Genomic DNA, 26,319 nt, shown 5'->3' with positions numbered 1-26,319 from the left:
AATAATTATTGAGTTAAAAATACTCGTTCTACTTTCAGATTCTTTCACTTAAAAAAGGAAAATGTTTTATTAAGCAGTTAGAGACTTGAAACAAGCTTCTAACTCTTGCTGAAAAGTTACTTGTAAGTTATTTATCTTTTATTTCAAGTGCACTAAAAACTAGAACGAATTTAGTTGGTAAGAGTTTGTGTTTTGCAGTGAATAAGACAAAAAATAACTTAAAAGTAGCTTTTCATCAAGACGAAGGAGCTTGTTTCGTCTTATTTTGAAACTAGACCAAAATACTTGGTAAGATTTCACGTGTATGGACCTGATTTTCTGTTCTCCGCTCCTCTGCCTGCAGTAAGATGTTTGATATTGAGCTGTGCCCCCTGCCTTTCTCCATGGAGGAGATGTTCGGCTTCATCAGCTGCAGATTCTCCGGCTACCCGGCGTCGGTGCAAGAGCAGGCTCTTCTGTGGCTGCATGTAAGAAACACACACAGGTCTGCTCTCCTCCTGCAGCTCCGTCCACGGCGAGTGTGAATTGAACAGGTTGTAACCGGGACTGAGAGTCCGGTCGGGGGCCCTGCTGAATATGGATCTGGGTCACAGACTGAGACTGGAGGCGGCGGCGGGGGATTTGGGCTTTCATCCCATATGCACTCACTGCTTGCTGCTGCTACACGTGGAAGAGTTTCATGATTTCTGTCTCAGATTTTATCAAGAGATTACTTATGTTTCCTCTCAGAAACTGGGCCAAAATCACATCGGAGAGAGCAACAGACTTCATTTAAATTACAAATTTTATGTTTATGTGTCGGGCTGCAACTAACGATTCTGACCATTAATCTTTTTTTTAAGAATTGGCACAGTGCGCATATTTTATTTTAGCCTTTTTTGTACAATATTAAATATATATTAAGCGATGTAAACAAGAAAATAATTCAGTTCCTAATTTAAATAAGAAAGTGTACATTTTGTTACCTATAAAGTGGTAAAAATGTTTTGTTATAAGTGAAATAATCTTCCAGTGGAGCCTAGTGCTTTTTATCAATATTAAGCAATTAATGACCTGAAACCTCTTAAATCCTGCTTAAAAGTTACTTTCAAGTTAGCTTTGTCTTATTTCAAGAGTACTAAAAATATTTGAACTAGAAACTAGTCCAAAAATACTTGGTACTTGGTAAATACTTGACCTAACATTAATAAAATTTAGGGCTGATCTGTTTATTTTTGGGTTTATAAATGGATAGAAAAAGTTGCATAAGAGATTTTGTTTTACAGAATTTGAACCAGGTGAAGCTAAAACTATGAAAAGTTGAGAAGTTTTGGTAAGAACATATTTACAGACAATTGTTTTTTATCTTTAAGGCAACATTTATTTATTTTTTGCACAATTTTCTAAATGACTGCTTTGAATGTGTTATTCTTTCAGCAAATGTCCTACTTTTGAGTCTTTGTACTCCTGTTAACGAGTAATTGATTAGTAAATTATAGGATGATTTATTATAATAATTGATTAATCACGATTAATCGTTTCAGCCCTATTTCTCAGACATACTGTATGACAGCCTTGTTTACAGACCATACTATGTAAATATGGAATCACATTTTTTGATAAAGTAAGTAGGACTCATATTTGTTCCTTCTTTAGATTTGCAGATGCTAAACGTTTGACTTGGTTTCTGTGTTTTGTTTGGACCAAGGTTCTGTCTGAGCTGGACATCGTTGTGCCTCTCCAGCTGCTGATTGGGATGTTCTCCGATGGCGTGAACTCGCTGAAGGAGCTGGCCAATCAGAGAAAGGCTCGCGCCTCCGACCTCTCTGGCAACACCGGCGCTCGCCGGGTGAGCAGGACGGCAGATTTACTAACACTGATGAAAAAGTACCAGATAAACTGGCAAATTAATCCACTTGTAACATGGAAAAATGTCTTTATTACAAGAAAAATAATCTACCAGTTGAATAAGTTCTTTTTTTTGGTAAATATTAATTAATTATTTACTTAAAACAAGCTCCTGTATCTTGCTGAAAAGTTACTTATAAGTTAGTTTTGTTTTATTACACATGTAATAAGATATTTGCACTAGAAACTAGGCCAAAAATACTTGGTAAGATTTGGTGTTTTTTTGAAGTGTAGTCTTAAAACGAAAGATTTTAATTTTATTTATTTAGATTTTCCAGATTTGAACACAGAACCACACAAACATAACAATATACAAAAAACATCAATAAATAGATAAGTAGATAATAGAAAACAAGAATAATTTACTTTAAATAACATGTTAAAAAGTAAAGAAAAAATAAAAATAAACAAATAAAGTGTCTAAAATATGTGCACTAGAAACTATTAGACCAAAAATACTTGGTAAGATTCTGTGTTTTTGCAGTGCAGGTTGCCCACATGTATTTTCTTCTTGAGATATGTATTTTTATCACTCACTGGGATGTGCTGCCCGTTGCCACGGTAACCACCGCTCTCTAAAAATAGCCATCTTGGAGGGGCTTAATTGGAATTGGCTGCGATGTGGCGTTATGTCTGCGAACGACTCTCGATTTGTGCTGTTCAAGATTAAAGAACGTGTGTAAAAAAAGCAAAGACGGCTGAGACGTGAAAGGTGAAAAGTAAGCGTTGTTTCTGTTTGTCTGATGGCGGCCCGGCTCGTTTTAGGTGAGCGTCGTGTCGGATCCGGGCCGGCGCGGGCAGCACAACACCCTGAGCCCGTTCCCCAGCCCCTTCAGGAGCCCGTTCAGGAGCCCGCTGCGCTGCAGCCCCTTTAAGAACCTGGGTCACGCCACCGGAAACTGTGCCTTGGACCTGGACTGTGACGACGACGACATGAACCTCGGCTGTTTCATCCTCATGTTTGATCTCATCTTAAAGCAGGTGACACATAAAATCATTCATTTATTCTTGGAAGGTTTTATTCCAGCTCCAGTGTTAATAGCTTATTAAGCTTTGAGAATGTGTTCCTGCATTATTACCATTATATTATTTGAAAATGGTGTCAAAACAGCAATATTATCGTTTGTGTCTTCTGGGACAATTTGCTGTTATCATGTCAGGCCTAAATTAGGAAAATAGAGACAGAAAAAAAAGCCAATTATCCGGTTTCAGCTGAACGCAGCAGCTTAAATCCACACAGACACATTTCAGTTCCAGCACGGCCCACAGGTGGGATCTTGAAATTTGTGTCGCGCTCCACTTTCTGCCCCGTTACGTGTCTGTTTCCCCCATGCCGGCGCAGATGGAGCTGCAGGACGACGGTGTGATGCTGGGTCTAGACAGCAGCCTGGGGAAGGATATCGTCAGCATCATCAACAACGTCTTCCAGGCCCCGTGGGGTGGATCCCACACCTGCCAGAAGGATGAGAAGGCCCTTGAGTGTAGCCTGTGCCAATCCAGCATCCTGTGCTACCAGCTGGGCTGCGAGCTTCTGGAGAGGCTGACCCCCCGCGAGGAGATCCGCCTGGTGGTGAGACGCGCATAAATTAACCTTGCTTTATGTTAAAGCCCTAAAGACTCCTTGTCTCAAGCATCAGTACCTAAAATACCTCCATCTACCTCGGTGTTGGGTAGTAACTAGTACTCGACTCAAATGACAGATTTGTAGTAACTAGTTACATCTACCTGAGCAACTTTTTTGGAAAAAAATTATTTTTAGGACTACTTTTACTGCATTATACTTTTTACTTTTACTTGAGTAAAACTTCTGGATTTTCTTCCCACTGAATGAAAAACAAACATTTTTGGTTTTAACCAAAAATTCACCAGACACAGAAACACACCTGCAGTTTTTGTTAAAGTTTCATAAGTTTTTTCTAGAAAGAATACGCCTGATTTTGTTATTGTGTAATTATGTTATTTGTATAAATACTTTTTATTTTGATCTTTAAAGTAGCAACACAAAACACCAGGATTGAACCCCACATTTGACTGATTATTCAAACCGTCTCTCAGCTTCTTCATTTAGTGACATTTTCCTGAAAAAGAGTTGGGAAATTGAAGTTCAGCTACAGTCTGAATACAAACGTCAAGACGTGATTCATCTCGCAGGAGAAAACAGTGGGACATTTTCTGTCTCTGTAGGAGCCGACGGACTGTCTTGAGGACACGCTGATCTCGTGTCAACCAGACTTCTCCCTTGGGACGGGAAATGGAAATGACGAAGGAGAAAACCCAAGTGAGCCGAACAACGACAACCCCAACAACCATTCTCCTGAGAACCCAGGTCCGGACCCGTTTCACTGTGGCTGAATGGAAACAGAAACAACTGATGCCTTTATTTGTCACACTTAGATGCAGTTTATAGATGGAAAAAAGATTAAACTTGTCACCCATGGGCCGTGAAAAAACAAATTTGTTTGGTTCAGTTTCTCCATCCTCACTCAGGACTAATTACGGTTTGAACAAGATGAAGTAAAAGATCTCATAAAACATTTTGTCCCCATTTAAAGCAGATGAGAAACAGAGTCACTGATACGCATCAACCTGATAAAGTCTTCATATCTATTTTTAAGTTTGGAGAAAAGCTCATTTTAAGGTGGTCAGTTTTGCCAACATCGATGATCCAAAAAGCACAAATTTTGTGTCCTTTTTAATTTTATCTTCATTTTACAGTAAAAAATCAAACGTAATAAACAAAAACATATAATTTACAGGAAATTTGTTCATTATTTAGTTGAATTGTGTTGAATGGTTTTCTCCCTTCCAGCCATGAAGAACAACTCTGACAAGAAGTTCTCCTACCAGCAGCTCCCTGTGTCCTTAAAGCTGATATACACCATCCTGCAGGTAGCTGCTCTGAACCTCTGCATGCTGGTTTGTGCATTTCCATTGTTAGTCATGGTTTTTTGCTGTGTTGTCAGGAAATGTCCAAGTTTGAGGAGCCTGACATCTTGTTTAACATGCTGAACTGCCTGAAGATCCTGTGCCTGCATGGAGAGTGTCTGTACCTGGCCTGCAAGGATCACCCGCAGTTCCTGGCCTACATCCAGGAGAAGATGCTCATCCCCAGGTGCAGAAAGGACCCTGGGTGTCCAAACATTTTGGCCAAAAATGTCAAGTTGTAACTTCTCCAGGCGCCACAAAATTTGTAGTGCTTCTAACTATTTTATATTATTATTTTTACTCGCTAAATAAACAAAGAATATTTTGATGAAATGAGCAAAGCAGTCAGATATCTGTAGTTCTTTGTAAGCTTAAAACATAAAAGGGTCTTGCAGGTTTGCCAGATTAAAACAAAACAAAGCAAAACAGCAAATCATATCCTAAATTTTTCATCTTTTTCTGGATTTTTTGTCTCTTTTTAGCACCAAGAACAGTTTATGGCTCACTGCTGCTTTATGTGCATCCCCAGGTCTGCATTTTCATGAAAGTTTCTGGATGTTTTTGGTCCCTATTACTAATAAATTAAATTAAAAGTAAAACCCCAGAAAAATAATTTTTTTTCCATTTAAAGATTTTAACCACCAAGGCAAGTTTAGGCCATTCTTGAAATGTGAAATTTGCTCTTAATGCCGCGAATACCTTGGACACGCCTGTAGGCCTGTCACAATAAAAAATAAATCAATTATTTGCATGAAAAATTTAAAGAAACTCAATAATTTTCATTTGCTTGATTTATCGTTTTTCTCTTTTCTCTCTTTTTACCAAAAACTGAATGACAAAAGTCTTCGGTCTCATCTATCCCTTCACACAGACATCATAATTCATTTCATTTGTCGTTATTCATTTTGGATATTTCAAATGTCTTCTGGTTGCAGTGTTTAAATTTTCACTAGAATTAACATTTTATTGATCCTTGAGAATGTCTTCTTGCATTATTATGCCATTATTGCTATTATATTGCTGGAAAATGGTCTCAAAACAACAATATTATCATTTATCGCAATAAGTCCTGGGACAATTTATCGTCCAGTAAAATCTGTTATCGTGACAGGCCTGCAGCCGCGGTCGGTCTGGTTGGTTTCGGATCGCTCTGTGACTCCTGGTGCGTTCTGTGTTTCAGCCTGTGGTCGATGCTGAAGTCCGAGTTCTGCCAGCTGGCCTCGCTGGCCGTGCCGCAGCTTCTCCACGCGCTCTCTCTGTCCCACGGAGCCGACATCTTCTGGAAGCTCATCAACACAAACTTCAACAGCAAAGACTGGAAAATACGCTTTGAAGCTGGTGAGACGGCTTGATTTTCAGTATCCTGATCTTTACTGACATCAAAATATTATGCAATATTTTCCCTGCACAGAAAGTTGTGAATTAGTAAACTTGTGTTTTTATGACCCGTTTTGCCAAATGAGACATTTTAGGATTTAGAGCTGAAACTTAAAATTATTCTGATGATTAATGGATTGCTGGTGTGTTCTGCTGATTTTTCATTTCACCATTTAAGCTTTTTGTATATTAATTAAAAAAATAAAATTTTTCAAATGTATTTCAAATATTAGTATTATTTTTATTTTTGTAAAATTAGAACAAAAAGATTTTATTACCTAAAATGCAATAATGTACCATTACTTTTAGTGAATGCCTGACTATTTGTAGCAATGATTGCATCTGCAGATAAAAAACATTCTTTTAACATGAACGTGTAAAAATTCAACCCCTTTTACTTCACTTAACATAAATAAAGTGCAGGGCTGATCTGTTGTCTGTTTTTTGGATTAATAGTTAGATAGTAAAAAGTGCTTTAACAGATTTGTGGCTAAAATTTTGCCACTTGAGATTTTTTTTTCCATCTTAAAATGCAAAATTGTTATATTTTTTGTACAGTTTTGGCTTAATTACGGATTTGACTCTTTTGTTCTTTCACCAAATTGCTCTATTTTTGTCTCAATACTCCAGTTAATGATTAATCGATTAATAAATTAGTTGAGGATAATTTCAATAAACAATTAATCACGATTAAGCCGATTACTCGTGTCAGTCCTGTTAGGTTAGTAATTAATAATGGTTATCCTGCCTTATGGCAGATGAAGAGCAGTTTTACAATGTTGACACAAAGCACCAGGCAAATGATACGGCGACAGTAAATATCTGGGTTTATTAGAAATAAGTAGAAGTAACACAAAGAATCAGCAACACTTCAGAAAAAGATGAGTTTTGGAATTTATTAAATAAGACTTTCTAAGCAGAAACTATGTATTTATCTAAAGGTGGTGAGAGGAATTATAAATGTTCACATGTTGGCATTATTTTTTAATATATTTCAGTCTTAAATAGCACCAACAGGCTTTCAAACCGCTGCCTAAACTCCATTGTTCTCCCATACTGACACCTAGTGGTCAACATGAGATTTTCACATTTTTCTAAACAAGTGATTCTCAAAGTGAGGACAAAACTCCCTCCAGGATATAAAACGTTCAATGATTTACAATATCTGCCTTTAAAAAATATATATTTGGAAATATGTGAAATTAAATACAGGTTCTCCATGTTTTCTCCATTCCCAGGTTCCCTTAACCGATTGATGAGAATGACTTTGTTTCTCAGAAAGTCTTTGTTTTTGTTTTGTTTTTTTAGATTGAAGCATTGTGTGTTGATTTTTGAGATCTTTAAGTCTATTTCATGTTGTGTAGCAGGTGTTATTCAAATGGTTTCTTGATTCTACTGGTCACTTTAAAATTACATCTATAAAAATAAAAATACATTGGCTAAAACACCATAAATCATCTTCAATAAATGAATTGCTTCTTAATCTAAAATTGATTTTATCAATTGACTACGATTAAGGATCCATGTAAAAAAAAACTGACTTGTAACTGTTTCCAGAACACAAAGGGCTATTTTTTTATATAATATTCAGAATTTAAAAATATATATTAAAATTTTTACATTATTTTGTGTTAGCAATACTAAGTATTGGCTAAATAAAAAAAATGTCCTTTACTAACATTATGAAACTTAGAAATACTTATAAAATGTAACAGTAGAGGCCCCTCTTAGGTTGCTGAATAGAAAAATAAAAGATGGAAAGAATAAAATATGAAAAACTATTGATTCCCCGTGAACAGAGAAACGTTCATGTCTGTGGTTCCTCCTGAAATGCTTTAACTCACAAAACCCTCGAAATCAAACGTTTTATTCAGCACAGCTAAATCAGCGCAATTAAAATGAAACATTAGCAGCTTGTCGAGTGTTTATATTTCAAACCAGAACCGCATAAAATGCTATTTGCATCCCACACCGGACTTAATTAAAAAATTTGGACCGTTACTCTTCTGGCTCCGCCGCCATCTTTGTTTCTGCGTCAACGGCTCCGTTTAAGGATGACTAAGGATGACCAGCTGCGCCCTCTGCTGGATGGCGGCCGAACTACAACACTAAAAGGACGTTTAAGTGGATGTTTTAATCAGTTGGAAAAAATGTTAATCTAATAAATCATTCATCGACTGACTATTAATTGTTTGTGTCCCTAGCATGTGGTTGCTTCTTTCCTTTTATTCACAGTTTGTTCCTGATAATTTTTCTTTCTCTCTAGTCGAGAAGGTGGCGGTGCTGTGTCGTTTTCTGGACATCAGCGCTGTGACCAAAAACCACCTGCTGAAGTACTCCTTAGCCCACGCTTTCTGCTGCTTTCTGGCCTCGGTGGAGGACGTCAACCCTTCGGTGGCCACCAGGGCCAGACTGCTGCTGGACACCATCAAGAGGCCGGCGCTGCAGGTCAGCCCATAGCAGAAAATAACTGATATGTAGGAAACTTTGGGGTCACTTGTTCCTGTTTTGAAGTTGTGCAAATCAAATGTTTGTCACGACTAATGTCCCAAGTTTTTATTCTTTTCTGAGGAACTATTTGTGTACATTTATGTGCTGTTTCAAAGCTTATAAAGACTAAAAGTGTCTATTTTTTTGTGATGATTCACCTTTTTGTCAAATTGCTTAAAGGAAGAGGTGGACAGAGTACCCAAAAATTGTACTCAAGTAAATGTAAAAAGTAGCCAGCCAAGAAATTACTCAAGTAACAGTAAACAAGTATTTAGTAAAAAGTCTACTCAAGTACTGGGTAACTGGCCAAATTATCAATCATTTAATATTTAAAAATAAAATAATATAAAAGTATAAAGTTAAGTGGAAATTTTGGTATTAATTCATATCAGTAACAAAAAGTAACAAAATCAGGCAAAAGAAAAATGTTCAAAATCAGTTTCTATCAATAAAAAACTTATAAACTATAACAAAAACTGCAGGTGTGTGTCTGTGTCTGGTGATTTTTTTTTTGTTAAAACATGTTTGTTTTTCATTCAGTGGGTAGAAGATTCAGAAATTTTACTCAAGAGTAGAAACACTTCATAATAAAATTACTCAAGTAAAAGTAAAAAGTACAGCGTAGTAAAAATACTCCTAAAAGTAAATGTTCCAAAAGGTTGCGGAAGTAAATGCAACTAGTTACTACCCATCTCTGCTTAAAGGCATTTTGATCTTAGTGTGCGAACTTCTTGGTCAATACTGAATAATGATTCTTTGTTGTGTTTGTGTACCTGTTGGCTCTGCAGGGTTTGTGTCTGTGTCTGGACTTCCAGTTTGACACCGTCGTCAGGGATCGGCCCATCATTCTCAGCAAACTTCTCCTGCTGCACTTCCTGAAGAAAGACATTCCTGCTCTGAGCTGGGAGTTTTTCGTCAACCGCTTTGAGACGCTATCGCTGGAGGCTCAGCTGCACCTGGACTGCAACAAGGAGTTTCCCTTCCCCACCAGTACGTAGCCGTCACGCATGATGAATCGCAACCGATCGTCTTTACAGATTAAGGTTTCTCTTTTCTTTTTTATAGCGATTACAGCTGTGCGAACCAATGTGGCGAACCTGAGCGACGCGGCGATGTGGAAGATACGGCGGGCGCGTTTCGCCAGGAACCAGCAGAAGAGCGTGCGCTCGCTACGCGACAGCGTGAAGGGAGGCCAGGAGGAATCGAAACGCACCTTTTCCCTCCCTGAGTCGCTGAGCAACCGACTTCGTGAGTAGAACAAGACGATACGTCTGACCTTTGACCTCATTGCACTGAAACCAGCAGTCAACCTCTGTCTGCAAAGAGCTTTAAAGACACAGGAGTCCTACAAGCAGAGCTGAGTAACTAGAAACATTTACTCAGTTACATTTACTTGAGTAAGTTTATAGGAAAATTTACTTTTAGGAGTATTTTTACTACATTGTACTTTTACTGGAATAATTTTATTATGAAGTATCACTACTCTTACTTGAGTAAAATTTGTGCACTTGGTGTCTGTATCTAAAGCATTTTTTTTATTCTGTAAAGCTAATCACAGTAGAGTATGCAGAGATTTTACTGGAGTAAAAGTAAGTAGTAGTAAAACACTTTTCCCCAAAAAGTTACTCAAGCCAATATAACTGAATAAATAAAATAAAATAGTTGTTACTACTCTTCTCAAATGACTAGAAGTTGTAGTAAGTAGTTACATTTACTTAAGTAACTTTTTTGGGGAAAAAATACTTTCAGGAGTATTTTTACTATGTTTTACTTGTGCAATTTTATTATGAAGTATGAAATCTGTACACTTGAACTGCAGGTGTGTCTATATCTCAATATATATATATTTTTTTCTTCGTTCTGTGAAGTTGCTTACAGTGGTTAGAGTATCCAAGAGTATCCAAACATTTTACTCAAATAAAAGTAACATGTACAATGTAGTAAAACTACTTATAAAAGTATTTTTTTCCACAAAACGTTGCTCAAACAAATATGACTGAGTCTACTCAACTGACTCCTGAGTTGGGTAGTAACCAGTTACATTTACTTAGTTACCTTTATTTGAGTAACATTTTGGGAACGAGTATTTTTACTACGCTATGCTTTTTACTTTTACCTGAGTACTTTTATGATGAAGTATTGCTACTTTTACTTGAGTAGAATTTCTCGTTATTCAACCAACTGTGAGAAACTTCACTTAATAAAGAACAAGTTTGTTTTACAACACCTGCAGTTTTTGTTCAAGTTTAATAAATTTTATATAGAAACATTTTTCTTTTGCCTGATTTTGTCATTTAACTTTATGTTATGTATAGCTAACACAGTAGCATAGTATTATTTTATTTAAAAGATAGTTGAGTTGAGTTCAGATAGTTGATTAATTGATTAATCAATTAGTTGCTAACAATTACACTGATCATTAGCAACTAAAGATTCCTAAAATAATCATTAGTTGCAGCTGCAATGTTCTGGGATGAGTTCATATAGCCTTTAAAGTTTATCCAAACTTAATAATATTGATACCACGTCTGTATCAGTATTGAATCAATACTAGCATTTTAAGATCTGAGCAAAGCACACAGTTCAAGTGGAAAGTCCCAGTAGAGTTAAGAAAACTTAATGTTTACATTCCATGAGAGTGGAACTGAAAGGCTCTTTCCTGCAAACATGTGGCGACTGGAAAGCATCTAATGGTTTTTAATGGTTTTTATGGAGAACTGGTGACTTCCCCAGAGGCGGCTTCAGTTCCCACTGAGAGCTTTGGACATTTTATCTCTCTTACTCTTCTCCTCTAGCTTGGAAGGTCTTGGAAATAAATCCTTTAAATTCTGAAAACATACCTCTATAAAAACCTTAGTTACTGCACATTTGCTCAGGTTGCATCAAGTTTCCAACTGATAATTTCCTTTAATGCAATTTTTATTCTCCACTGTGTGAATGTACTCATATTAACGGCCGATTTCTTCTAAATGTTTTATTGTCAGATTACATTGCTTTATTAATTTTGACCAAGTGGGAGTAACTTAATTTAAAAATAAAAAACTATTACGTTTTAAATGCACATCAAAACATTGATGGGAGTTGTTTTGTTCTCATTTATTTAGGATAATGACATTTTTAAAAGACTTGTTAGTTTTAAGTTTCTGTCTTTGTTGCTAATTTCTGTTTTAATCCTGTCTATTTCTGTGATTGACATCTGATAAAGATCTGTTTTGAGTTTCTTCTGTTACAATAATAACTATTTGTTTCCACATTTAATCTGAGCAAAGTCCAAGCACATTTTTTAAGTTTGTTCTTTACCGAGTTTGCGATGCTCTTTGTTTTTAACATAGAAAGGATTTCCTTTCATGCCATTCATTTACAAACAGTCTGACTTGTATGGACATATTGTGTTTTTTTGTCTTTAATCATATATGTTTTCATTTGCAACGTGTGGTTTTGTTTTTGTAATCACATGTTCGAAGACCATGTGTCCAGTTCCATCGTTTCCTGTACATTTTCCTAAATTTTGTTCTTCATCTGTGGTTTTTAGCACTAGGGCTTACAAGGCAAGAGCAATCTGCACCGGCACTTGGAGATATGATAGAGAAAGTCCTGCCAGGTAAACTACAACCCAGATCCGAAACATACAACTAATATATTGTATCATATTGGGGAAAAACCAAGTCATTCAGTCTAACATTTAAAAGTGAAAATCATATTAATTAAGCTTAGGGATGCAACAATTAATTAACTTACGATTAATTGTCGATTAATGGTTAGATTAGAATTAGTTCTATCAGTGTTGTAGTTTGGCCTCCATCCAGACTCACATTGTAAACAATGTGATGAGTCTGACTGTGGTTTCCTTCAGGTGATGAGGGCGCCGCTGGTCATTCTTAAGCGGAGCCGTTGATGCAGAAACAAAGATGGCGGCGTGTGAAGAGAAATGGTTCTAACAGAGTCCGGTTTGGGATTCAAAATGCACTTTATGCGTTTCTGTTTTGAAATAGAAACACTCGAGATGCTTCTTAAGCGACAACTTTTATCAACTAAAAATTAATGATTTGCTACGAAGGCGAGAATGTGATTACAGAAAAACTAAAAAAAAAAGAACATTTGTAATATGATGGCTAAAAAAAAACATGGCGCCAAGAAGCGCAGATAACTTTCAGGGCTGTGGTGAGTTAAAACACTCATTGAAGCGAAGTTTTAACATTTCTTCATACGATACTGAACATCTGTATACATGAACGTCTCTCTATTCATGGAGAATTATGTGTTTCAAATATTTCATCTATTTTTCTATTCAGCGATAGAAAGATCGAGGTTATTTTTTTGTTTTATTTTACAAATATAGCTTAAGGTTAGTACCACAAGAAACCTACAATTTTCTGTTATTCAGTCAGTATTTACTACTGACTGAATATTCTGAATTAAAAAATGTTTTAAATTCAGAATATTATGAAAATCTTCTGGAAAGTGTCTACCTTCTTGACACAAGAAAAAAACTGTTTAAGAAAATGACCGCTTGCTTGTGCATGCTTATTTATTTATTTCTTTATTATTTATTTGTTTATATTCAGTCATACTGAATTACTTGCATCACTCTAGGTATACGTATATTTTATCAACTTTATCTGTTATTTGTATTATTAATATTTAACACCTTAGATGGAGAAGCTTGTCAAGGAATAAGCAATTTTCCCCTGGGGATCTAATCTATTCTATTCTAAATGAGTTGAGTTTTAAGATATAAAACAAAAATAATTAAAATGTGCTCCTTTGCGAACAGATTGCTGCTCATTTGTTTTTCTTTCCCATTTCCACACCCCATAAACTCTGTGTTTATGCTCCATGATGGTGTCTCCATTATCCCTGAACAGGTTGAGTTGACTCCCCCACCTCTGTGCTGTTACGCCCCTCCCCACCCCGCTGCTGCTACCTGCCCTCCCCTCCTCCCTGTAGCACGCTTCCTCCTGCACTTTAACCCTGACGCTTCAGCACCTCTTACAGGCCAGACTCCTTCTCCTGAGGACGACACCATAATCAGAGACCTGCTGCCCGAAGATGCCGGCATCGACCACCAGACGGTTCACCAGCTCATCATGGTGCTCATGAAATTCATGGCCAAAGACCAGAGCAGCGCCGACGCTGACATCAGCAGCGCCAAGGCGTTCAACACCGTGAAGAGGCACCTGTACGTGCTGCTGGGTTACGACCAACAGGAAGGCTGCTTCATGATCGCACCCCAGAAGATGCGAACCTCCACCTGCTTCAACGCCTTCATTGCTGGGATTGCACAAGTGACTGAAATCCGATTTAATTTCCCACTTTTGCATCACATCATTGTGTTTGAATTGTAAACAATGTGAGTCTGACTGTGGTTTCCTTCAGGTGATGGATTATAATATCGGTTTGGGAAAGCAGCTGCTGCCCCTGGTGGTCCAGGTGTTGAAGTACTGCGCTTGTCCGCAGCTCAGACACTATTTTCAGCAGCCACCCCGATGCTCTTTGTGGGCTTTGAAGCCACATATTCGGCAGATGTGGCTCAAAGCCCTGCTTGTTATCCTCTACAAGGTATTTCTACAAGAAAAAAATACAGCACAGAAGTCATTTGCAGTCATGGTTTCTTAGACTGAAGTATAGCGACAATTATATATTACAATTCAATATTTTTAACCCATTTTTTAAAATCACAGTTCAGCAAAAAAGTTGCATGAATAATTCTTGATATTTTAAAATAGCACTTTTTTATAACTGAGTTTTAAACTATTAAAATAAATTATCTTAATTTGGTAAGTTTGAGTTACAGTCAAAGTGAGAGAAAAAATATTACCTGTTTTATATTGTTTGGTAATTTCTGGTTTCAGCCATATTTATTCAACACCCTCCACATTTAAATAAAATAAACATTTATTGCAGTAGCAAACTCTCCAAATGAATATTTCTGGAAAAATACAACCTCTAAAACGAATCCAGTTATGCAGATTACAAAATTACTTGTACTGTTCTTGGCACAAAATAACAAGTAAGAAAATATATTTTAATTGATATTCTTCATGTTGATTTCAACATTTTATTTATCATGATAAAGCGAGATAGTCCAAAAATCGATAGAAATAGAAGAAAATGAGTGAAAAAGTCAGGAAGCAGCAAATATCTTCAGTCAGAAAAATTAGAAACTTTAACCAGGGTGGACTCTGAACTTCAGAGCATGTACTTGATGTGTTGCAGTACCCTTATCGAGAGATGGATGGCAGTAAAGTGGTGCTTCACCTGGTGCACATCACCATCAACACCCTGAACGCTCAGTATCACAGCTGCCGCCCGCACGCCGCCGCCGGGCCGCTCTACAGCGACAACTCCAACATAAGCCGCTACAGCGAGAAGGAGAAAGGTAAAAAAAAAACGCTTTAATAACTCGTCCATTTTATGAGTCGCTAATAACTACTGATTTTTAGATCGTGAAGCAGCCTGTGAATTTTTCTAACATATTTAGGTATATGTGGATATTTAATAACAAAATGAAGACCTTTTGAGATTTTCTGTAAGACCAACAGACCCCAGCCAAATCCAGCCTGTTACCTCGCAACCCAAGCAAAGCTCCAGCACACTTGGTCAGCTGGTTTTACCAATGTACAATGGCTGCTGGAAAAGACACGTGTTTTATTGTTCAAAAATCAATCAAATTTTATTTGTATACCACATTTCAGCAGCAAGGCATTTCAAAGTGCTTTACATAATTAAAATAAAAACAGCATGTGACATTAAATAAACAGTGAGAAAGAGATTTAAAAAAAAAAAAGAAAAGAAAATGCTAAAAACATGAATGGGAGGTATTGTTGACTTACCTTCCAGAAACCATTTGCTGCATTCTTGTTGGCTGTACAGGAGGCTCCACTTCTGCTTTTCAAATCTGTACAGTTGTATAGTCACTCATCATTTCACAGCCATTTTCACGTGTGAGTGTAAACGTTGAGTTGGAGACCGTGACCAGCAGCAGTTTATTTGGATTTAAAGTGACAGGAGGCCCTAAAACAGCTTATTCTGAAAGGAATGAAGGACCAAAATCTCATTATCTAAAATTATTTTGTGCAAAAACGTAATGAACATGTTTTGTATCGCCATGGACCAATCCTAATCTGTTCAAGGAAGCATAATAGATCATCTTTGATAAATCGCATGTCCTGTATTGTTTCTCTACGTCAGAGGAAGACAGCGTCTTCGATGAGTCAGACGTCCATGACACACCGACTGGAGCTGCCAACAAGGAGTCCCAGACATTTTTTGCCCGTTTGAAAAGGATTGGAGGCAGCAAGTCTGTGAAGTATCAGCCAGTGGAGCTGAACGCCAAGAGAAGTAAGAAGTTTTCACCTTTATAAACCACATCAGTAGCTGCATTTGCAAATGTTTGCCTATATTCTGCTAATGTTGAAATACAAAAACACGATTTTGCAACTGTGGTGTTTCTATTAAATAAGAAATAAAATTAAAATCACACGTAGATAAGTTTGTTTACGTGATAAGTCATTAAAAATAGCAGCAGTGATGGACGATTCAGCCGTGGCGTCGGCGCTCATCAGCTATTAGCCATCAGAGGAGACGTTAGCATATTATTCAGCCTTTGGAGAGATGATCCGCTTATACTTGGGAGCGGATACATATTCGGCATTTTGGGGAAATTACGTTCGGCCATTTTGTAGAAGAGCTCTTGATTCAACATGTTATCATGACATGCAACTTTTTATTAACTTTGTGATGCTGTGAGAGCTCTGATGGAGCCACCGAGACACTGTCCAAACAGCTTCATTGTGTTCTGTGCGTCAGGTGAAATCGAGCTGTCGGAGTACCGTGAAGCCAGCGCGCTCCAGGACAGCATCCTGCACTGCGTCAGGGAGGAAAGCACCAGGAAGAAGCGCCTCCAGGCCATGCATAAGCAAAAGTCTCTGGACATTTCCAACACGGACTCCATCCTTTTCAGTTTGGACGAACACCGCAGGAAGTCCTGCATCGATCGTTGCGACATGCAGGCGCCCGCTGGGGTCCTCTCCTCCCGCAGGCAGCAGGGAAAGGGATCCTGCGACGGTTCTTCGTTTCGGGTTGATCCCGTGGATCGCCGAGGTTCCCGTGGCGGCCAGTCAGACACGGCCAAACCCGTCATCCCAGAGGTCCGGCTCAGCTGCATGGAGACATTCGAGGACAAACTGGACCAGGGCTCGTTAGAAGGGTCGGTTCAGGAGAAAGAGGACCAGGACCTCATCGACCTGTCGTCAGACTGCACCTCGATCCCAGAAAAACACTCTCTGCTCTCCATGTCCGACAGCGACTCCTTGGTGTTCGAACCGCTGCCTCCGCTGAGGATTGTGGAGAGCGACGAAGAGTTTGACCTCAACACCATCATAGGCTCCAGGTTCAGCGGGAGTCCGAAGGTCTCGGCGTCCCCTGCCAGCAGCAACACATTGCGGTTGTCTCCTGTGGTTCAGGTGAGCGTTGAGGACTGCTCCAGTGAAAAAAACAACCCAGTCGCTGTGGTTGGAAAAGAGCCGCCATCTTCAGAGAGGAAATTCAAAGGTTTGACTTCAAGCGCCTCTTTAGACATCCCTGAACGCCTGGAGAACGTTTCCTATGAGAGCCCGATGACCCTGAAGCAGAAGAGAGATCTGCTGAGGAAGACTCCGAATGTCCCCGACTCCTCCTTAGACGACTCCTCTGTGATCGGCTCCAGTCCCTCTGGCAGGACCGTCTTCCTGGACATCCCGGAGGACAAAGCTGAGCCGCTTTCCTCGCCAGACAGAAGCAAGACGGACAGCAACGACGAAGAGGAGGATGGAGACGACGAGGAAGACGAAGACATGGGGGACGAAGCCGACAGTGAACCCAAACCCGACAACCCAGACGATAACGACGAAGCAGAGTTCAAAATTCAGATCGTTCCTCGGCAGCGGAAGCAGAGGAAGATCGCCGTCAGCGCCATCCAGAGGGAATACCTTGACATTTCCTTCAACACGTTCGACAAGCTGGGAGGAGAGGCAGCGACTGAGACGGGTAAGTCTCGACGGGTAAGAGCCGGAATAAAACGGTCATTAGCTCAGGTTGTTGGAGAGGAACACTGGAGCAAATGTCTAATGGTTGACACAGATCCCTGAAGTTTTAGCTGCGGTATGTAACTTTAATAAAAAAATATATTTTTACATATTTGTTGAAGCTGACATTAAGTGGTGATGGTATGAGACAAATAATCTATTTATTTTGCATTGTTTTCTCTCAACGCTATCTAGAAACAACCAGTCAGAGCCAGGAGGGGGTCTTAGCGCTGACAATCACCCCTCTATTGGGGCCGGTCAATAATGCCCAGTCTAGTTAGCATAGCCACTGATGACTGTGGTTAAACCGTTCTCCTGTAACTATAAGCTGTTTCTCCACCATTAGTACATGTAACAGCAAGTACATGAGATTGATTGACAGCGTTTAAGGCCCTCCTCCTGGCTCTGATTGGTTGTTTTCATTCGGGAGCGGTGCACTTCTTTAGACACCAGGATGGAGGTGGAAGAGATCGATCTTTTCACAGATGATCTCTCTCTTAACAAACTCTTTCAACATGGTGACAACTTTAACAAATTTTCCTCAAAACCTATTTGCACTTCTGAAGAAAGATGTCCTTGACGATTTATAGAAATCTAGTACATATAATTTATCTTAGGATGATATTAAGGACTTGCTTATTTTCCTGTTTTTAGAGCATAAACCTTTTACTGTGATGGATAAAATACACTTTCTACCACTCTTGTGTTGTTCTGTTGTTGAAGCTCTATTCAGATGTTGTATTACATATAAAACAGTCAGATGAAGTGCAGACTTCTGGTCTTCCAAATATATTGTAATGCGTATGTTCTCTTTATTTCTCTGCAGATCACAAAGGCATGTCTGCGTTGGAAAAGCCCAGGGAATCGGCCTCAGCTCCAACTCTTGAAGCTGCTCTGCCTGAAACGAGCCATCGCTCCTCAGTGTCAAGTAGGAATCACAAACTCCTCCACAAAATCTGTCTGACGAACTTCTAAAACCATTTCCCATACGCTTAAAAATATATAAAACCCATTTCTCTCTCTGAGAGTTATTATGCAAAATGTACTTCCATTTGGGTATCAAATACTTCTAAAAAAAAAAACAGCCCAAGCGCTTAAAATAAATCACACAGACATTTTTTGGCAATAATTTTATGTTTTTTGGTGTCTAGAAATAAGCAATTTCAAAAACCTCCCAATAAGTTACATTCAATGTATATTCTGACGTTACCTAGCAACCCCTGCCGAGCTCAGCCCCGTTACCTAGCAACCCCAGTGGAACTCCAGCCTTATTAAGTAGCTTGTTTACTCTCCCCTTATTGTGGCTTTCAGCAAATACAAACAACTTTGGTAATCTTTAATTGCCTAAAATAGGAAAAGTTTAATTTAAGTTTAATCTGATTTAATGTTAGACAGTCAGAAAAAATAGGGTTGTTTCTTTTTATACGATAGTGTTAACATTTGGTTACAACTCTTAAAATATTGTCACCTTCCTAAAATAAAGGCCCAATAATGCCAAAAGAGATTTGCCAAAAAAGTTCTGTTGATTTTTTTACATTTGGCAAAATATTACTTGGGTCATTACTTTAGAAAGGCGGCCATTTGCAATTTGAGATTGTAAAACTAACAAAAACAAGTCAAACTAAGCATTATGTGACTGTTAGTGTTTTTTTTGTGCTGTGTGACCTTCAGCTCAGTACCGGCAGGCGAAGCGAGGCTCTCTGGGCGCCCTGACGATGAGTCAGCTGATGAAGAGGCAGCTGGAGCACCAGTCCAGTGCGCCGCACAACATCTGCACCTGGGAGACCGGTCAGGACTTTTCTCTGTAGCAACAAAACGTTTCTAGGAAATTACGTCAAATGATATGTAGGGCTGGGCAACTGATCAATTTTTATTAATCAAATTTTTGTTTCGACGATTTAACTTTTGGAAAATCTGGATTTTTTTGTTTTGTTTTGTCAGCTCACCCAGAGCGGCCATCTTTTTTGGCAAACAACGTTTATTTTGAAGAAAGAACCTCATGATCTGAGCTGTTCATGTCAGACTGCGATTACTCGACTCAAGCTCTCTCGTTCTGGCAAAATTGTGTTTTGACTTCATTCTCATAATTAAAAATTCTTGCAGTAAAATTTCTTTGAGTTTTACTTTTTGTACAACTCAAAGAAGAGATAATTGGAATAATAGCCAAGATTGAAATCAGAAATTTTATTGTACGACAGCATATTAGGACCATTGTAGAAAGAAAAAAACAAAGGAAGAGTAAATTTCCGATTGATCTCAGAAATGTTCTAGAAAAAACAAGGACATTTCTGAGTTTGAACATTGTAAAATGTGTTTAAAAAAATTTGAAACTTTGGAATTAATCTAATTTAATCAAATTTTCTAAATAAACCATGGAAATTTCTGAGTATGAAAAGTAAAATTTTGCAATGAAACACAGAAATTTTGAGATTAATCTCAGAAGTTTTCTAGAGAAACACTTGGAAATTTGAGTTTGAAAAGTAAAATATTTGCTAAAAATATTTTACTTGATCTCAGAGATCAATTTTGAGATTGATCTCTGAGAAAACCTGGAAATTTATAAGTTTCAAAAGTACATTTTTTTTCTACTTTTATTCATTTTCTGCGTGATTCAAATGTCCACATTTTTTCTAGAAAATGGCGGAAATTTACTTCTTTTTTTCTTTTCTATCTACAGTGGCTCTAATCATAGATCTGGTAGGGGGGAAAAGAAATCTGATTTTTTTTATTTTATTATTATTTGTATCGCCCAGCCCTACTGAGATGATAAAACAAGAACTGAATCACATCTTCTCTTTAACAGGTCCCACAAAAACCAGCTTGCTTTCAGCGCCGAGCACAGTCAGCATGTTTGTTCCGGCACCTGAGGAGTTCATCGACGAGCAGCCCACCACCATGTCTGACCGGTGAATAATTCATCGCCTCCACCTGGATAAAAACCAGAGTTTGATACCCAGAATCACTTGTTGTATTTTTTTGTTCCTCGCCTAAGGTGCCGGGACTGCGCCGCCGTGCTGGAGGAATATGACGAGGAGACTCTGGGTCTGGCAGTCGTAGTTCTGTCGATGTTCATCCACCTGAGCCCGGATTTGGCCGCTCCCATGCTTCTTGACATCATGCAGTCTGTGGGCAGGTAGGGCGCTACAGCTCCATCCACACACCACTTCATGGTTTCATAACCATCATGCATAATTCCTCCCTGAGTATGCATCTGCTGCTTTGACCTCTGTAGGCTGGCGTCGAGTGGCAATTTCTCCGGACAAGCTGAGAGGTAAGACAGTTTAAAGCTTCAGGTGTTCAGGTGTGGATGCAGAAATACTTTTTCTGTTTTTCAGCATGTTGATCCCTGGAAACGTAGCAGGCGTGGCCAAGCAGTTCCTGCGCTGCATGTTTCACCAGCTGGCCCCTAACGGCATCTTACCGCAGCTCTTCCAGAGCAACATCAAAGGTGTCTGCTGCTTCTTTTTACCCAAAGTCAGTCTGAAGCCTGGTGCACACCCAGCTGGGTTTACAAAATAAAAAACAAATATCTCCACCAGATCGATTAAAAACATAAATTATCCACCAGCAATTTATGTCAGAAAAGTTTTCCAGCCAATGAACCCTCACAAATCCGCCCTAAAGCGACATTTTAAATGTGTCAAACGCATATGGAGATAAATTGTGGGCCATAAAGATATTTTAGTGTAAATTTTTATTTTCAATATTAATTTTAAAAAAATAAAATAAATTCAGTTTCAAACATTTTTCCAGGTTCAAATCTTTTTTTCCATTTGATTTTTTTTCTGTTTTTTTTTTTTTTTTCAGTTTTAAAATTTTTTTGTTCCAAATATTTTCAGTCAATTTAAAAAAATAAAAAATAAAATTTGAGCAAACTTTATGGCCCTAATTTAGCTCCGTAGACTGTAGAGCAAAGCTATGGCTATGTCAGCCAATCAGATTGCTTCATAATAACAACAAGTTCCTGTTAGAAATCAAACATGGCGGTAGGAACTTCATTTGTGTGGACAGATATTTGAATTGCTTTTAAATATAGTTTTATAATATAAAGTTAATAAAATGTCTGACAGATATATTGGTGCATTATTTGACTATACAAATGCAGCATTTTTTTTTTATTTATATTTTATAAATAATTGTTTTTTGTGATACTAAACAGTTTATTTTGTGGATGAAAGACCAAAACACATTAAAATTAATTTTTTGTCCCCAGATATCCATCTACATGTGGACTAGGCCCGATCCTGCAGGGAATAAAATAATTTCTTTCTTAATATCTTCACAGATGGGAGTTTCCTGCGAACTCTCGCGTTGTCTTTGATAGACTTCAATGAGCTGAGCTCTGTTGCTGCTCTCAACATGCTGCTTGAGGTACAACCAGCAGGGGGAGCGCTTGTCAAACAATAAGCTTTTCTTGGATCTGGCTGCAGAAGTCTTTTTTACAAGAAACTTGTCTAAATATTTCAATAAACATGTTAATGTTTATTGTTGTTATTGTTAAATAAAATAATTTTAAAAATAGCTGCATGAGCTGTCTACAGCCATGTGATTGATTACATCATAAACACTGATAAATCAGAGCTAAATGATCACCTAAATGGAAATATTCTGTCTTAAAAGAACTATATTACATAAGCCTGCTTTGTTTTTATTCATAGGGCTTAAACAACAAAAAGAGTCTACCAGCAGGGGGCACCATGCTGCACTGCCTGGAGAACATTGCCACCTTCATGGAGGCTCTCCCCATGGACTCTCCCAGCAACCTGTGGACGACCATCTGCAACCAGTTCCAGACCTTCCTCACAAAGCTGCCCTGCGTGCTTCCTCTGAAGGTAGATATCAACTCTTCCGCTCACTCAGTCATGGGCTGATATGCTTTAATGTGATTACAGCTGAAGGAAAAAGCATCCAGCGGTGTCCTTGTCTGGTTCAATAGGAGAGTCTTAAAATTGTAATTGATTTGACTCTGATGCTTTTAACCTTGGATGTCAAATTAGTCAGCATACAACATCCAGGAACAGGACCAGATGTTTGGGTTTGATCTCCATTTTTTAAAGCATGATAACAGCCTATGGTGGTCTAATATGAGGTTGGAACGATTAATTGGATTAATCACCAAATTAGCAATCGATTAATCGTTAACTGGAGAAAAGGGCATTTGCACACTCAGAGCAGTAATTAAGACAACACTGTACAATATACGGATTTAAGATTAATAAAACCTGTTGTGTGTCAATATGTTTTACCCGAAACTCCTCAAATGCCATAACTTTCACTTCATCCAATTCAAATTCACTGAAGGAATGCTGTATTTTTGGATTTTAGGCAATAAAATGTTTATTTTCTTATTTAAGAAAAATAAATTTAAATTGTTTCTTTATTTGCATCTTTTAAGATATTTCTAGTATTGGAAGGGTTAAGTGAAAAATCTTTAGAAAGTGCCATTTTATCTGATTAATCAATAGAATAATCGATTAATCTGCAGAATAAAATAATCGTTAGTGAAATACGTTGCAATGTGTCTCTCCACAGTGCCCAATGGATTCCAGTTTAAGGATTATTATTTGTCTTCTAAAGATCCCAACTACAAACGCAACTCGGGTAAGTTCAAAGCAAAACATTTGAAATGTAACTAGATGTGAAGTTTATCTGTTAAAAGTGAAACGTGCTGAAATGTTGCAGAGTCTGCTGGAGCCTTTCTCTAAGCTGCTGAGCTTCGTCATCCAGTACGGATCGTTCAGCCTCTCCTACCTCGTCGAACTGTGTGGACTTTGCTACAAAGGCTTCAACAAGGTGCTTTAGTCAGAAACCTCTTCAAAAACAAATAGTCTCAAAAATTAAATGCTGCAGCCTAGCATTTTTATCCATCTTTATAAAGATGTTTTACATTTTAATGCTATTTTTTGACGTTATGATAACGTGAAGGATTAGGGCCATGCTTAGGAAATAAAAAATATAACATTACAAGAATAAAGTTATAATATGACTTTTTTCTCAAAATATTATGACTTTATTCTTGTAATGTTTTGACTTTATTTTTGTAAAGATGTTACTTTTTTGTCCTTGTAATATTATGATTTTATTCTCATATTATTTAGACTTTTTTCATACAATTTTATTCTCGCAATCTTATGGACTTAGTCTTGTAGTTTTATTTTTTACTAGTATGGCCCTAATACACTGTCATAATGCCATCCCTTGGTGTGTTTTGTGGATTTTATGGGGTGGATTGTTTCTTTTTGGTTGTGTTGTTAGCAGTGACACCCCTATGGGGGGCCAGGAAGGGCCATTGTCCCCTCTAAAAACCCCACTGGCCCCTTTTACACCAGGTTGGTGTAAAAGTTTGAAAACTTACCATGACAAAGCTGAAAAGTGTTTGAATTTCACTTTGGGAAAAGTGAATCGGAGGGCCAATAACAAAGTGGGTAAAAGAAACCTCGTTTGGCCCGGGGTGTTAGGAGTTAAACCGGTTTGCTGCAATCTGCTGGCTTCTCGCTCATCACTTTTAGGTGACGCTCCTGCTTCCCCGGCTCTCCACTCAGCTAGAAATGTGGCCTTGTGTCAGAGATGATGAAGTAAATAATCAGGCGCTATTGATTGACGAGATTAGTTTGTGTGCCGGAGCAGGTGATGTATGGTGCGTTTCTTTGTGACAGAGATGGAGCCTGCCCTGGTCTCCGCCACTGTCAGCACCGCATGCTTTATGTCGCCTGTTGTATTGATTTTCCACTCTGTTTAATTTCTCACCTTACAAACACTGCAATTCCAAACCTGCAGCTGCTTCAACAGAATGTGTTGGACTCCAGCAATGTTTTTGGTCCTGCTGTCCAAAGGACCAGCACCACTGGCAGATATTTTCACTTATAATATGGGAAAAACATCTTGTTATAAAAATCTGCCAGTGGAACCAGTACTTTAAAATTATTGACTAAAAACCAGCTCTTATGTATCCCTTAAAAGTTACTCATAAGTGTAGTAAGATATTTGCAATCGAAACTAGAAAAAAATGCTTTTAATTCAGATTCTAAACACAGGAGCCAAAAAAAAACTGTTACCAGAAAATGGCTTTATCTACCAAACACTGACAATGAAGCCCAGTTTTTCCAAGTTGTCTGATATTTTCATAATGGTAAGAATCACTGTCTGTATTAGAATACAACAGGATGTTGTTTATTTTTTGAAATGCAGGAACCATTGGATTGAGTAGATTAGGGAACCTGTAATGCAAAATTTATATTTTGCACATTGTTGTACTTCCGTTTTGGTCTTTCCTTCGAACCAAGTGCTTACAAAAACACCCAAATGGTTTATTGACAGTAATTGAATGTTTTTAGGTGGCTAAAAAATTTGCTGTTTCAAAAACCTTCGGAATGTAAGAAGATTAGAAGCCCTGCTCGTTGTCTAGCAACCCCAGAGAAGCCCAGTCGGTTGCTTGGCAACCCAATGGGAGTTCTAGCACATTTGGTCAGCTGGTTTTAATGCTGTAAAATCTCATTGTCTAAGAATGATTTTGTGCAAAAAAATTAATATAAATATTATAAAAACAAAGAATTTAAAGAACATTCTAATAAAATTAAATTTATTTACATAGTGTCAATTCACAATTGTTGCCTCATGACACTTTGCATAAAAAATTCATATTTAAATTCAATCATATGTACATTCCAGTTGATCCTAGTTATCAATCCGTACATTAAGCTTACTTAATTATTCAAAGTAATTTAAGACGTTTCTATAGGGAAACCCATTAGATTGCATCGAACATTTCTCATCTCATGCACCATTTCTCGCTGCTGCACTGCACACTGTTTGACCAGACCGTCTTACCGGGGCTTAAGAACGGCCGATTGATTCGCTATTTACCAAAACGGCACGCTCCGTTAACTTTTAATTATAAGAGAGCGGCGAACAGGTACGCGCATGGACACACAGGGAGGAACGTCAGTTCTGCAGAAGCAAAAAGAGACATGAGCAAACACGACCGCAGAGAGGAAGGAAGAAAGAGGGAGGCAAACTGTAAGATGACAGTGTGGTTTGTAAACAGGCAGCTGGGCTTTGTGTGGAAGGGATGAACAAAGAGAGCAGCCTTTCCTCAGGGAGGGAGAAGGCAGCCTGACAGCCTCATCTGAGCTGCCTGGGACTCTGGGAGGCTGGACTGGCCTAAATCTACTCCTCAGCTTCGCTATTCTCAGTCTCCCTGCCTGCCCTCCGCTCCCTCCCGCTGCCTGTCCTTCCCCCTCTTTTCAAGCACAGAGTTTATGCTCTCCGCGCAGCATGAGTAAGGAAGAGTGATAATAGAAAAAGGCAGTCTTGCTGCTCCAGTACATTTACTCGCCTCTCCATCCCCTCTCATCCAGGAGCGAGATAAGTTCTACATGTCCCGCATTGTGGTGTTGGAGCTTCTGCAGGCTCTCAAGTTCAAGTCTCCTTTGCCTGATACAAACTTGCTACTGCTGGTCCAGGTAAAAGAAAAGATTTGTTCATTTTGGTAAATCTCTCTAAATCGATTAATCGTGATTAATCTAATTTAGTAATCAATTAATCATTAACGTAATTTGGTGAAAGAACAACACAG

At 38.3% G+C, this 26,319-nt stretch overlaps 1 protein-coding gene across 7 annotated transcripts in view; it reads left to right on the top strand.

The window, feature by feature from the left end:
* Positions 1 to 26,319, top strand: part of unc79 (unc-79 homolog, NALCN channel complex subunit) — a 54,511-nt gene that overhangs the window by 23,158 nt on the left and 5,034 nt on the right. For 4 of the 7 annotated variants that reach the window (XM_017302519.1, XM_008400074.2, XM_008400070.2 and 1 more), the window contains 28 exons: positions 344 to 467; positions 1,688 to 1,828; positions 2,653 to 2,868; positions 3,230 to 3,457; positions 4,072 to 4,213; positions 4,697 to 4,776; positions 4,851 to 4,999; positions 5,993 to 6,150; positions 8,456 to 8,637; positions 9,468 to 9,669; positions 9,745 to 9,927; positions 12,212 to 12,280; positions 13,627 to 13,964; positions 14,056 to 14,238; positions 14,896 to 15,058; positions 15,871 to 16,020; positions 16,489 to 17,706; positions 18,571 to 18,672; positions 19,416 to 19,532; positions 20,548 to 20,650; positions 20,737 to 20,877; positions 20,977 to 21,015; positions 21,080 to 21,192; positions 22,030 to 22,115; positions 22,403 to 22,576; positions 23,277 to 23,345; positions 23,427 to 23,537; positions 26,102 to 26,206. In XM_017302519.1, coding sequence (XP_017158008.1) covers positions 344 to 467; positions 1,688 to 1,828; positions 2,653 to 2,868; positions 3,230 to 3,457; positions 4,072 to 4,213; positions 4,697 to 4,776; positions 4,851 to 4,999; positions 5,993 to 6,150; positions 8,456 to 8,637; positions 9,468 to 9,669; positions 9,745 to 9,927; positions 12,212 to 12,280; positions 13,627 to 13,964; positions 14,056 to 14,238; positions 14,896 to 15,058; positions 15,871 to 16,020; positions 16,489 to 17,706; positions 18,571 to 18,672; positions 19,416 to 19,532; positions 20,548 to 20,650; positions 20,737 to 20,877; positions 20,977 to 21,015; positions 21,080 to 21,192; positions 22,030 to 22,115; positions 22,403 to 22,576; positions 23,277 to 23,345; positions 23,427 to 23,537; positions 26,102 to 26,206 — 5,086 coding nt within the window. The remainder of the gene's footprint in view (positions 1 to 343; positions 468 to 1,687; positions 1,829 to 2,652; positions 2,869 to 3,229; positions 3,458 to 4,071; positions 4,214 to 4,696; positions 4,777 to 4,850; positions 5,000 to 5,992; positions 6,151 to 8,455; positions 8,638 to 9,467; positions 9,670 to 9,744; positions 9,928 to 12,211; positions 12,281 to 13,626; positions 13,965 to 14,055; positions 14,239 to 14,895; positions 15,059 to 15,870; positions 16,021 to 16,488; positions 17,707 to 18,570; positions 18,673 to 19,415; positions 19,533 to 20,547; positions 20,651 to 20,736; positions 20,878 to 20,976; positions 21,016 to 21,079; positions 21,193 to 22,029; positions 22,116 to 22,402; positions 22,577 to 23,276; positions 23,346 to 23,426; positions 23,538 to 26,101; positions 26,207 to 26,319) is intronic. The other 3 variants (XM_017302520.1, XM_008400077.2, XM_008400072.2) reach the window with 3 other exon arrangements.

This window comes from Poecilia reticulata, linkage group LG22 (genome assembly GCF_000633615.1).
Source record: "Poecilia reticulata strain Guanapo linkage group LG22, Guppy_female_1.0+MT, whole genome shotgun sequence".
In the NCBI taxonomy this organism is placed as follows: Eukaryota; Metazoa; Chordata; class Actinopteri; order Cyprinodontiformes; family Poeciliidae; genus Poecilia; species Poecilia reticulata.
The sequence above is the reverse complement of the archived record's forward strand: the minus strand, read 5'-3'. Positions and strand labels throughout refer to the sequence as shown.